Consider the following 14,123-nt stretch of genomic DNA (forward strand, 5'->3'; position numbering starts at 1 on the left):
GAAAGTGAGTTCCCCAGCTGACACTGATGTGTAGAGGATAGGCCCAGGCATATGCAGCTTTTACAGTTAGCTGGGGCTTTGAGCCCAAGCCCCAAAACTAGTCATTTCCTAGTAGCTAGGCCAAATAGCTAACCAGCTTCTCTTCCCCCCCTTCAACCTCAATCCATACAAAAATCTCAGCTTTATGGTTCTTAAGATTCTAAGATCAAGTGAGGAAAAACAGTAAGCAAATGGGGATGGGGTGTGAGTGGGGGATGGGAAAATAGGGCACCAATTACCTTATACAGACTTATTTACATCTCATGGTAATACTACTAGGGACTCTAGTTCTGTGGACTCATTACTGTTCTTGGATCTGCCTCCTCCAAATCATTGCATCTCATTCTTGAAGGTGAGTAGCAAGGTGTGTGGGAGAGTTTTTAGTGTCCTCCAGAGGCCAAGAAGCTAGTAATTTCTTTTTTTTTTTTTTGTCTCCTATAAACTCTTTTTTTAAAAACTTTTTATTAAGGTATTATTGATACAAACTCTTAGGAAGATTTCACATGAAAAAATAATGTGGCTACTACATTTACCCATATTATCAAGTCCCCACCCATACCCCAATGCAGTCACTGTCCATCAGTGCAGCAAGAGGCCACAGATTCACTGTGTGCCTTCTCTGTGCTACACTGTTCTCCCTGTGATCCCCCACACCATGTGTACTAAACATAATACCCCTCAATCCCCTTCTCTCTCCCTCCCCACATGCCATCCCACACCCCTCCCCTTTGGTAACCACTAGTCCCTTCTTGGAGTCTCTGAGTGTGCTGCTATTTTGTTCCTTCAGTTTTGCTTTGTTGTTGTACTCCACAAATGAGGGAAATCATTTGACACTAGTCGTTCTCTGCCTGGCTTATTTCACTGAGCATAATGTCTTCCAGCTCTATCCATGTTGTTGCAAATGGTAGGATTTATTTTCTTCTTATGGCTGAATAGTATTCCATTGTGTATATGTACCACCTCTTCTTTATCCATTCATCTACTGATGGACACTTAGGTTGCTTCCATATCTTGGCTATTGTAAAAAGTACTGTGATAAATATAGGGGTGCATATGGTTTTTTGAATCTGAGAAGTTGTATTCTTTGGGTAAATTCCAAGAAGTGGGATTCTTGGGTCAAATGGTATTTCTATTTTTAGTTCTCTGAGGAACCTCCATATTGCTTCACGCAATGGTTGCACTAGCTTACATTCCCACCAGCAGTGTAGGAGGGTTCCCCTTTCTCCACATCCTCGCCAGCATTTGTTGTTTCTGGTCTTTTCGATGCTGGCCATCCTCACTGTGCTTTTAATTTGCATTTCCCTGATGATTAGTGATGTGTAACATCTTTTCATGTGTCTGTTGGCCATCTGAATTTCTTCTTTGGAGAACTGTCTCTTCATATCCTCTGCCCATTTGTTAATCGGGTTATTTGCTTTTTGGGTGTTGAGGCACATAATTCTTTATATATTTCAGATGTTAACTCCCTGTCAGATATGACATTTACAAATATATTCTCCCATACTGTAGGATGCCTTTTTGTTCTGTTGATGGTGTCCTTTGCCACACCAAAAATTTTTGGTTAGATGTAGTCCCATGAGTTCATTTTTGCTTTTGTTTCTCTTGCTCAAGGAGATGTGTTCAGGAAGAAGTTGCTCATGTTTATATTCAGAAGATGTTTGCCTGTGTTGTCTTCTAAGAGTTTTATGGTTTCATGACTTACATTCAAGTCTTTGATCCATTTTTGAGTTTACTTTTGTGTATGGGGTTAAACAATAATCCAGTTTCATTCTCTTGCATGTAGCTGTCCAGTTTTGCCAACACCAGTGGTTGAAGAGACTGTCATTTCCCTACTGTATGTCCATGGCTCCTTTATCATATATTAATTGACCATATATGGTTGGGTTTATATCAGGGCTCTCTAATCTGTTCCACTGGTCTATGGTTCTGTTCTTGTGCCAGTACCAAATTGTCTTGACAACTGTGGCTTTGTAGTAGAGCTTGATGTTGGGGAGCATAAATCCCCCCAGCTATATTCTTCCCTCTCAGGATTGCTTTGGCTATTTGAGGTCTTTTGTGGTTCCATATGAATTTTAGAATGGTTTTCTCTAGTTCATTGAGGAATGCTGTTGGTATTTTGATAGGAATTGCATTGAATCTGTAGATTGCTTTAGGCAGGATGGCCATTTTTACAATATTAATTCTTGCTATCCATGAGCATGGGATGTGTTTCCATTTATTGGTATCTAGTTTAATTTCTCTCATGAATGTCTTGTAGTTTTCAGAGTATAGGTCTTTCACTTCCTTGGTTAGGTTTATTCTGAGGTATTTTATTCTTTTTGGTGCAATTGTGAATGGAATTGTTTTCCTGATTTCTCTTTCTGTTAGTTCATTGTTAGTGTTTAGGAATGCAACAGATTTCTGTGTGTTAATTTTCTATCCTGCAACTTTGCTGAATTCAGATATTAGATCTAGTAGTTTTGGAGTGGATTCTTTAGGGTTTTTTATGTACAGTATCATGTCATCTGCAAACAGGGACAGTTTGACTTCGTCCTTGCCAATCTGGATGCCTTTTATTTCTTAGTGTTGTCTGATTGCCATGGCTAGGACCTCCAGTACTATGTTGAATAGAAGGGAAAGTGGGCATCCTTATTTTGTTCCCGGTCTTAAAGGAAAAGCTTTCAGCTTCTCGCTGTTAAGTATGATGTTGGCTATGGGTTTGACATATATGGCCTTTATTTTGTTGAGGTACTTGCCCTCTATAGCCATTTTGTTGAGAGTTTTTATCATGAATGGATGTTGAATTTTGTCAAATGCTTTTTCAGCATCTATGGAGATGGTCATGTGGTTTTTGTCCTTTTTATTGATGTGGTGGATGATGTTGATGGATTTTCGAATGTTGTACCATCCTTGCATCCCTGGAATAAAACCTACTTAATCATGGTGGGTGATCTTTTTGATGTATCTTTTAATTTGGTTTGCTAATATTTTGTTGAGCATTTTTGCATCTATGTTCATCAAGGACATTGGTCTGTAATTTTCTTTTTTGTGGTATCTTTGCCTAGTTTTGGTATTAGAGTGGTGCTGTCCTCATAGAATGAGTTTGGAAGTATTCCCTCTTCTTCTACTCTTTGGAAAACTTTAAGGAGGATGGGGATTAGGTCTTCACCAAGTGTTTGATAGAATTCAGCAGTGAAGCCATCTGCTCCAGGGTGTGGATAAAATGAGAGTTCCTGTGGCCAGGATTCTTACCTGGCCCTGGTTAACTTGCTCACTGCACACTTGTGGGCAATACATGGCTGTTAACTCTATGTAAAGAGCTCTGCCCAGTGCTCTGGGCACGACACACATGGTTGCACGGCTGCAAGGCTGCAGGAGAGAAGAGCAGAGGTTGGAGTGGTGACAGTGTCGAGGACAGAGGCCCAGAGGATGGCTGTGTGGGACGGCTGTGTGGACAGAGGGGCGCAGAAGCAGAGACTGGCTTGTTGTATACAGACTCGCTCTGAGTGAATGGGATTTTAGTGACTGACCTGCCACCTGGAAATAAAGTTGGGTATAACTCTTTCACCCCGAGAATATTTTGCTTTCATTTTCTTTGGTCACATTGAATCCATAGTGAACTTGCCCAGGGCTGAAACTCATTGGCAAGACAATTGGCGAAAGTTGGCAGGTTCACTGTTGATCAAGGAAAAAGACAGGCTTCCCTTATGGGAGCGGTGCTTCAGCAGGCTGCCCCTGTGAATGGGGAGACAGTGGATTGTCTTCCAATGGGTATGTGGTCTGAGGTGGCTTGCCTCCTAGAGGACTGGGCCCCATCCCAGGACTGGAGCAAGTGGGGGTGACACCTGATGTAGTAGGGATGCCTCTTGGTATAGTAAGCAGATCCTTTGAGAAGCAGAGTGCCCGGGAGGCAGTGGAGAATGTGGGTTGGCTGCTTCTCACAGTCTTAAAAAGGTCTACAGAAGAAACCCAAGAAATGGCATGAGAACGCAAGCTGCAAACTTCAGTAGATTCCCTGAGGAGGGAAATGGCCTTGATGCGGAAGGAGGCAGCACGAGAGCTCCGGCAGCAAGGTGCCATTGGAGTTAAGATGGCAGCGCCGCCAGGTCTTGTGAAGGAGGAAGAGGCCATGAAGGAAAAGGATGAATTCCTGAGGGAGGCACAGGCAGAGGTGGCACGAGAACGTCAGCTGCGAAGCATTGAGCTGAAGGTAAGAGAGCTTCTGAAGACTGAGCTGGCATTGTTGCGAGGCAGTGCAACAGAGGAAGCACTTTGGGGAGTGGAGAGAAAGGTGCCATCAGCCCCAGAAATGGAGGAGCTGGGGAAGGATGAAGGGGTGGTGCTGGAGGCACTGGCCCCTCCTGTACTGAAAGCACATCCAGTGGTTTTAAAGAAAATAAAGACCCAGCAGCTGCAAGTTCCCCAAGGAGAGGAGCAGCCCCCTCCACAGGTTGTGGAGCTCTCGAAGGTCCACCCCTATACTCAGGCTGAGCTGGTGGCTGTGGGTCTTAGGGGTGGATGGAATTGTTCTGTCTGGATCAGAGATGGGAAAGCTGTCTCCCCTGACAGTGCAGCCCGCCTTGAGGCAGTGATTACAAAATGGGAGGTGACATGTACAGTAGCTGAAGCAATGAGAACCCGGAAAGAAATAAGACCTGTTACTCACAGGAGGAATTTGAGAGGCCCTGTGAGGGTTACAAGGACCCAGATGTGGGTTGATTTGATACGGGCAGGAGTAGATGGAAGGAAATTAGACGGGAAGCCAAAGAGGACCTTACTGGAGCTTTGACAACAACTGAAACCAGTGCAGCAGTTCCAGCCATTAAGACTAAAGAGGCAGAAGTCAGAGACAGAGTCACGAGTCCAGCCTGCGTGTATGCAAAACTTTTTGTGGAAGAGGCTGCAGAACAATGTTCAAGCTTCCTTGCACAGGGACAATTGAGGACTAAGGGCACATAGATTGAGAGGAGAGAATCCTGGAGGGGTGGAGTGTGGATAAAATGAGAGTTCCTGTGGCCAGGATTCTCACCTGGCCATGGTTGACTAGCTCACTGCACACCTGTGGGCAATACATGGCTGTTAACTCTATATAAAGAGCTCCGCCTAGTGCTCTGGGCATGACACACATGGTGGCACGGCTGCAAGGCTGCAGGAGAGCAGAGCAGAGGCTGGAGTGGTGACAGCACCGAGGACAGAGGCCCAGAGGATGGCTGTGCAGGACGACTGTATAGAGAGGCCCAGAGGATGGCTGTGTGGGATGGCTGTGTGGACAGAGGGGCCCAGAAGCAGAGACTGGCTTGCTGCATACAGATTTACTCTGAGTGAATGGGATTTTAGTGACTGAGTTGCTACCTGGAAATAAAGTTGGGTATGACCCTTTCATCCCGAGAACATTTTGCTGTCATTTTCTTTGGTCATATTGAATCCATAGTGAACTTGCCCAAGGCTGAAACCCACTGGGAAGACACAGGGGTTTTGTTCTTAGGTAGGTTTTTGATTACCAGTTCAATTTTGTTGCTGGTAATTGGTCTGTTCAGATTTTCTGCTTCTTCTTGGTCAGCCTTAGAAGGTTGTATTTTTCTAGAAAGTTGTCCATTTCTTCTAGGTTGTCCAGTTTGTTAGCATATAATTTTTCATAGTATTCTCTAGTAATTCTTTGTGATTTTTCCTTTCTCATTTTTGGCTAGGAATTTATCTATTTTGTTTATTTTCTTGAAGAACCAGCTCTTGCTTTCATTGATTCTTTCTATTGTTTTATTCTTCTCCATTTTATTTATTTCTGCTCCAATCTTTATTATGTCCCTCCTTCTACTGACTTTGGTCTCATTTGTTCTTCTTTTTCTAGTTTCATTAATCATGAGTTTAGACTGCTTATATGGGATTGTTTTTCTTTCCTGAGGTAGGCCTGTATTGCAATGTACTTTCCTCTTAGTACAGCCTTGGCTACGTCCGACAGATTTTGCGGTGTTGAATTGTTGTTGTCTTTTTTCTCAAGAAGCTAGTAATTTAACACAGATTTGAACCCAGGTCTGCTGGTTTCTAAAATGATACAAAATCAGTAGTGGATAGAACCAGAATCACAGCATGAGAAAGTAGGTTTCTACCTGGTGACTTCTTACTCAGTAAAAGCAATGATTTTCCAGCAATTTGGATTTTGTAGAGATGGAGTAGGCTGGCTCCCAAGTATGAAATTTCACCAATTGAGAGTTTTCAAGAAATAGCTGAAAATGTACTTGTTAGGTAATTCTGGAAAAGATTCCTACATTTGACAGTTGCTCTAAGTCGTTTTCAACACTAAGATCCTGTGATTCCTAGATCACTAGCAAGCAGTTCTAGTGCTGTTTTTCTTTCAATCTGTTTACTCTTTTTATCTGTGGCCACAGCCCACTTGCAAGTGAGGAATTTGAAAAGCACTCATTATACTTAGGTGCACTCCTCAACGAAAGCTTTTTAACTCAAAATAGTATTTTATTGGCTTTCAGGGACCAAACTTGCTGGGAGGAACAGAGAGAAAACATCATAGAGGACAGGCACTCAAGTGAGCAGAGCTAGGGCAGCCTCATGATTGTCCTTGATCATGGAAGGAAATTACTCAGGTGCTACAAGAGAGAGAAACATGATGGGGAAGTAAATCTGGACAAATTTCCTGCTTTGTTGAGGTAGTTTTCAAAGGGTGACTTAGTATGAAGGGTTAACAATTCAAAGGCAGTTACTGAGACATTCTACCATATGGTTGGCACTGAGTGCTGTGTTCTGCAGTTTATGTGCATTATCTGGGTTACCCCTCAGAGATCTACCACATAAGTACCTTTACTGTCCCTTTTCCACAGATGTCAAGCCTTTGACTCAGAGAAGTAAGGAACTTGTCTAAGATCCCACAGTGAATAAAGCTAGAGCCAGACTGAACATTAGAGAATGAATATATTGTCTTGCCAGTGGGTTTCAGCCATGGGCAAGTTCACTACGGATTCAGTGTAACCAAAGAAATGACGGCAGAACATTCTTGGTGTAAAAGGGTTATACCCAAGTTTATTTCCACTGTGGCAGGTCAATCACTAAAATCTCGTTCACTCAGAACGAGTCTGCATGCAGCAAGCCGGTCTCTGTCTCTGAGCCTCTCTGCCTGCAGTTATCCCACACAGCCATCCTCGGGGCCTCTGTCCTTAGCGCTGCCACCACTCCAGCCTCTGCTCCGCTCTCCTACAGCCTTGCAGCTGTGCCACCGTGTCACCCAGAGCACTGGGCGGAGCTCTTTATATAGAGTCAGTAGCATTGCATGTGTGTAGTGAGCTAGCCAACCAGGGCCAGGTGAGATTCCTGGCCACAGGAACTTTCATTTTATCCACATATATATATTCCTCATCTATTAGTATGTGTGATTTGAGTAAACCTGAAAATGAATCTGTGGGATATAGTTTCCATACAGGGATTATAGCAAGGTTAGATGAATTTTTAAAAATAAATAAAATATTTGAAGAGTATTTGTGTCTATTTATAAAATTCAATTTTAAACAATGAGACAAAATAGAGATCAAATGACTCTTATGAGTATTATGGACATGAGTCAAGCAGAACTTCTTTTGCTCTTAAACACCATTAAAAGGTCAACACCCCTCAAATATGGTTATATTTTGGTTAAATGTGGGGCTTGGGCCGTACATTGCAATCTTGTGTCCTCAGATGTCTTCAGACATGGCCAAGGGCCTGCAGAGAAGAGTGGGAGCAATACAAAGCAGAGGTATAAACCTTACTTTCACTGCCAGAGACCTGCATACAGGAGACTTCTGCCTCTTAACTACTGCATTGTTCATTTAGTAATTCATCACTTACTTTCTGTATCTTTTATTTTCTTGAACTTTTAACTATTTTATTTTCTTATTTCATAAAGGACATATGCAAATGCTTGATAATGTCTTAGGGGTATGAACACCCTCCCATCCCCATCTCCCAACTGACACCAAAGGTCAGATAATGTCTTATAATTTCAAATCTCTCATAGTTCCTACACAGGTCCACATATTTGATGTGAAAGAACAATGCTCAGTGTTCTTTTAACTCATTTTCACACTTGGAATTATACAAGTAAATACTGCTTTTATGCCATATGTTCAGAAAGCTTGCAGCTTTCCCCAATACAGACAGTAGCCAAATTGCAAATGAAACTTTTCTAAGAGTTATTTTGTTTATTGGTTTCTGGAAGTCAGTGAAAATAATAAGCATATTGATTGTATTTCCAAGTCAAACTACACTGATGCAGTGAAGTAAAATCATCCTGTAAACCAGGGTAAATGCAAAAGTTCAAATATGACATAGTTGCCATGGGGAAGGGCAGATATGTAGATGTATGTGTCCCCCATCCTTACCCCAACATTGTCCACCTCCCTGCTGTAATATGAGCAGAGATTCCCCTCTTCACTAGCCTAGGTTTTAGGTTTTGAGGTTGAAGGGAGTTTAGTTCTTGGGCCCTAAATCACCAACTTTGCTTGAGGGAATCAGGTGGTGGAGCTGATTATAGGGACCTCCTGGTGCTTCTAAGCATTGTGGTGGGGAAAGTCTGCAAAGTGTCTTTCATTTCTTTACGTTCCCTTTCCTTGCTTCTTTGTTGCTGCTGATGGCTTGGGAAGCAGAGAATCAGCGGTGAGGTTTTTACAGTTGTAACAAGACAGAGTTGCCTCCCCCTGTCCTTTGGTCCTGCTACTGTGCTGAGAGGGTGATGAGACTGAGGCAGGAGCGGGGGCTAGGCAGTACCTCATCAAGGCAGAGGAGAGGATTTCTCCATGAAAACGCCCACAGCAGCACACATACTGTAATGTACAGAGGTGGGAGAAAGACATGCATTTCATGCACTGGGCTGGGAATTGGAAATTGTAAACATCTGCATGTTGGCAGCAGCAAGGAGGAATGCAAGAAGAGAGGGAAGGAAAATAATTAGCAGAGGAGGGAAGTCATATGTAAGGAACAAGTCTGTTTAAGTCATATTTTGCCTGTAAGATAGAGGGCCAAACCCAAAGCAAGGCCCCTAAATTCATAGTCCAATTGCATAAATGCCATTTTGTCTTAAAATGTGAATGATTAAATTCAGATGTGGAACTGATGCCTGGGTTCTTGTTCACGAAATTGAAGAATGAGCTTCACAAACACTCAAGGTAGGAAAGCAAGGTACAGGCTTTTATTTAGAGAAAAAGTGAAAGGACAGAGCTCCCGGCTCACTCCAGGAGGGGACAAGAGAGTCTGGGGTAGTGTGTTGTCTAGGGGTTTTATAGGCAGTTGAGGATTTGGGGGAACATGAAAAAAAGCTTAGGTGTGTGGACTTATTAAGTGGCCCCTGAATATTTAGAATTAACTTAACACAAGCAACTTCCTGCTCTGATGATTTCTCCCTGAGACACCAGCATGTTGGTCTGGGAGCATATCAACAAGGCCACCTGCCCAGCCTCCAAGGTGGGCTGAGGTATTGTTTGCTGAAGAGTAGGTTAAGAATTTCTAACTTCTTAACTTCTTGGTATTAAAATGCAATCTTATCTTTAAGGTGGAATCCTTCTTGTCTTTTACTATGTTGTTTACGTCTGGGATTACTTGCTAAATTAGTTGCCCAGTTTCCAAAATCACTTTATCAGATTGGAAGGAGGAAAGTCAGCACATAGGCCTGGACGTTTTAGCATGGTAAAGTGAATCTTACACATGATTATAAATGATTAGCATAATAAAAACATGTGTTACTCTTCTTTATCTGGGGAATATTAACTGATCTCACTGAAGAATGACTCTAGAGCTTAATGTTTAACAGAGAGTTTTGGTAGGGGGTTTCCTTGCATGTAGTTACATTGTTCTGACTGTAAATACCCTGCCTTGCTTTTTCCGGAGGCCCTCACCCTACTCTGACTGCAACACCCCCACCCCAGGTCCCTGTCCAGAACTTGCTGTAGGTAACTCCACTTTGTATGTGTCAGCTTTATAATGTTAAGTTAATGTTAGTAGGCCTTGGAAACTCTTCAACTCCTCTTAGGTAGTACAGGGAGCTGGAGGAAAGGTCAGCCTACGCAGGGTCCCTCCTTTCTGGAGCCTAGTTCCAACAATCTTCTCTTTCACTCTATCTCATTATTTCCTTATCTTCAAAGTACATACATGTGTGAGCATTGGGTCCACCTACAGACCACCCGGGAAGTGTGAAAGCAATTGGTGCAGGAGCCATGCAGGAAAGGTTGGTCAGTAGGATCTAAGCAAGCCAGCCAGAAACCCAAGATGAGCCTTAGCCTTCCCTGGGCTATCAAGTGAGTGGCAGAAGGTAGAGACACAGCTGGAAAGGAAAAGGGTGACTATTACTAAAATTGCCACCTATTATATCAAGAATCTGATTGGTGATCTCTGCCGACCCGACTAAAATATGTAAATCTTCCTCAATATGTATTTTATTTTCAGTCTCTTTTACCCAATTCTCTTTTAGTCACTTCATTTACTCTTTTATTCAATTCATTCCTCTTACCCAATTCTGTCTGAAATTTAAAACATATTTTATTAGTAGGGGTGGGGAGACAAACCCAATAAGATTATTTAGAAGGTTAAACTAAAATGAATTATTTGAATTAGGCATAGGGAAGAGTTCCTAACCGAAACTTAGGTTTTAACAATCAATATTTAAGTTGCGCTTAAGTTTTCTTAGGGTATATTGTGGGACAGTAGTCCTCTGCACAGTGAAAAATGATCACCAGAAAGTAAAGTATTACCACCTTTATGGCATTCCTTTTCCTTGTTTAACTTCAGTGCCATAGACAGCAACAACTGAAAGGGGAAATCCTAAACCATCCAGCTTCAGTGAGTTTTTTAAATTCTAAGGCTACTTTCCTTCTGGAGGGGGAGTGGGGCTGTTGAAAGGGCTGTACCAAACTAAGGTCAAGGCAGCTACCAAACTGCTGGCAGGCAGAGTCCACTTTGGAGAGACAAACGAGGAGGCTTAACTCAAGTCTCCTGACCTGCAAAAAGCAGGCAGGTGTTAGAGGGACCGCCTTTTTGGATAGGGTGGAGACCCGGACGGATGACGCCTTCTCTGGTTAGAAAGGAAATTTGGTATTAAGAAGGCCTCACCAAATCCCAATAATAACCAAACAACTGGTGGTGTCCAGGGCACCGGGTGGAAAGTGGGAGGCAGGAAGTAGAAAGACTCAAGCTCTTTTCCCTGGCTCAGTTCAGGAATTTAATTTCAGCAAATGTTTGTTGGAGCCTCGTAAGTGTTGGGCACGGTGTTAAGCACTGGGATAATAAAGTCGAATGAAACGTGGTCTTGTCCTTGAGGAGCCCAGAGTTCAGCAGAATGGCTTCAACATTACTCATGGGCTTTGATAACTTTTATCCTGGGACTTGTCAGGGAGAGTTGCAACTAAATCCATCCACACTTTTCTTCTGAAGATTTCAAAACCGACGAAAAGAGACGCGGCACAGGGTGGAGGAGAGATGGCCGCAGACCAGACACTGAAGACAGGCTTGGGAGCCCACGGGCTGTGCTGGTGGTGTCTGCTCTGCCGGCAAGGGGCAAACCAGACCGGCGCCCGCACTGGCACCCTGGCCTCGGCTCGGGCACAGCAGCGAGTCTGGCAGGCGGGCGGGCCGACAGCAGGGAGCTGGGGAGCCGCCGTGCGGAGGCCGGGCTCCGCGGACGGCCTGCGCACCCGGGGCCCACCGCCAGGGGGCAGAGGTCCCTATCTGGGGCCCGGCCCCGCCACTCCCGGCGGTGTGCGCGTCTCTGCGCACGTCGTCCCCGCCCGCCGGCTCTCCGTGGATCTCAGGATCTCACCGCCCGCAAGCGGCCGCAGCAGAGGCACCGCGGGAGGCGGGCGGGGAGGGGTAGGCGGTCCGCGAGCGGGGGCGGAGGGGCTGGAGGAGGGCTTCGAGGGGCGCGGCAGCCCCGCCCCGCTCCCTTGCCTCCGCCTCGGAACCGAGGAGCCGGGGAGCATGGACCAAAGCCCGCCGTTCTGGCACCATGACGCTTGTCCGCCTTGTGGCGGCTCTGGTCTTAGGGGCGCTCCCCGAAGTGGTCAGCTTTGATCCGGTGCTCAGTTACCCGCCCCACCAACGCCATCGCGGCTCACCCCCTCCGGGTCCCCGGCACCCTTACTCCCTTCCTATGCCGCAGCGGCACCAGAGGACGCCTCCGCCGGCCGCCCTCCCGCGCGTCCCACGCCCCCCGTCCGCGCTCCCCGCCCGGCGCCTGGCCGCCCTCCACGCGGGGCACCGGCCAGGGCCGCTCCCCGGGGGCTGCCCCTCCGGCGAGCGCTGGGTCGACGTGACGGACTTCGGCGCCCCTTGTCTGCGCTGGGCGGAGGTGCCACCCTTCCTCGAGCGGTCGCCCCCGACGAGCTGGGCTCAGCTGCGAGGGCAGCGCCACAACTTTTGCCGGAGCCCGGACGGCGCGGGCAGACCCTGGTGCTTCTACAGGGGCGCTCACGGCAGGGTGGACTGGGGCTACTGCGACTGCAGGCACGGTGAGTGCACCGGGCAGCGGCGGCAAGCGGGACTGGTGCGGGAGCCAGCTGGCTGGGAGAGGGCGTTAGGCGTTCCTTGAAGACGGTAAGTGGGGTTTCGGATTTGCTTTGCCCAGTGTGACGGTTTGGTTGGCCGATGCTGTTACCGGCAAAGTACACTGGTACCTGGACTTGAAATTAGCTAGGCGTGCTTTGTGTCTGAAGAGTGTTAGGGGAGATAGTTTCTCTGCAAGGTGCTGTGCTCTGAGTTCCTGGATATGGACTCTGGCCACTACGTGTTATGTGTGTGCGCGTGTAGGTAGATGCGTGTGCCCTGAGTGGATGTGTTGTCTGGATCAGCTTGCCTTGAGGGTGTTACCATATTTACGTAAAAGAAGCAAAGCAAAGGAGGAGATAACGTTTGCAATTACTTGTTTTGGAAAAGGAAATATTAAATCTAATACAACAGCCAATAACCTCCCTTCCCACGGACAAAAAATATGATACAGTTTTTGTCTTACTCCCACCATTGACCTCTGTTTGAGAAAGTATGGCATAATCTTCTGGCCAAAATACAACTTGTCAAAATGATGTTCACGTTCTAGGGTACAACATGGTAAATACCATCAGTGAGTGAAGAAAAAAGAAAGATAAATAGTAATTATTTTAGGGAAGAAGCAGTTGATATAATCAAGTATACTTTTCAAGGATGTCATTATCTAACTATAGATATTATTTGTGCAACATGAGGATTAGTTGGTAACATCAAAAGATAAAATTGGTAAGATGTTTTGGTTTTCTGGTAATAAAAGCATCACATTAATAGAAATAAAGTAAGTGAATAATGTGCCTTTGAATAGTGGTTTGTGGAGTTGGTGTTTTTTTTTTTTTTTTAATATTAGGGCTTTTTTCCCCCTTTAGTAGCTGGGAAGAAAAACCTTATGTCTTTCAAAATTTGAATAGTCCTTCAAATATTTTTTTGGCAGTTCTCCACTCAAACTAGGGGGCAGGGGTTTCATGATTTGGGATTCTGAAATATATTGTACTTTGTACCTTTTGGAGGTAATTTGAAGGTTATTTACACAGTACCATTCTCTTCCTACAGAAATTTTTATTTATCTGCGCCTTCTGTTGCATTAATGCTCTGAGTTAAAGTGAAGTGATAGGAAGGTGAAGATCAATTATCCTTCATACTAGAGAATGAAGTCATTGCTATACTCATGTTTCATGGACAGAATGCTAATGTGGCTATAAAATATGGAGGTAATATCAAGCAAAGAGCCATGGCATTATCTCATTATTTACTGTAAGAGATTTATAGTAAAATATATGCAATTTTTTCATTTTCTATTTTATGTCTTATTTATATATGAAATATGTTAGGAAATATTTATGCATATATATATAGAAGGAAAAAAATGGAATTCAAACTTAAAACACTATAGTGATTTATTGCTCTTTTTGACGTAATTCTCTTCACTCACTGAGTGAAGAGAGTAAACTGTCCTTTAGTTTCCCCCGACCCCCTTGTGTTGAATAGAAATTTAAACTTAGCAGCAGCACAGACTTTTTATGATGCCCTTATGTTTGTAGCTAATTTTCACCAGACAGGACTTCAAACATTGCATAATAGTTGTGTGTACTTCCTGG

The 14,123-nt window shown here is 44.5% G+C and overlaps 1 protein-coding gene across 6 annotated transcripts in view; it reads left to right on the forward strand.

Moving 5' to 3' along the window:
- LOC118967429 (neurotrypsin) overlaps positions 1-14,123 on the forward strand; it is a 189,390-nt gene that overhangs the window by 91,290 nt on the left and 83,977 nt on the right. The window contains exon 1 of one of the 6 annotated variants that reach the window (XM_073237084.1): positions 11,833-12,494. The exons of 2 other annotated variants lie outside the window; for them this stretch is intronic. In XM_073237084.1, the coding sequence (XP_073093185.1) occupies positions 11,993-12,494 (502 nt within the window). In that variant the 5' untranslated portion in view covers positions 11,833-11,992. Of the gene's footprint in view, positions 1-11,832; positions 12,495-14,123 lie in introns of those variants that run through there. 3 more of the 6 variants (XM_073237086.1, XM_073237083.1, XM_073237080.1) reach the window with 3 other exon arrangements.

Source organism: Manis javanica, chromosome 5, assembly GCF_040802235.1.
Source record: "Manis javanica isolate MJ-LG chromosome 5, MJ_LKY, whole genome shotgun sequence".
Taxonomy (NCBI): domain Eukaryota; kingdom Metazoa; phylum Chordata; class Mammalia; order Pholidota; family Manidae; genus Manis; species Manis javanica.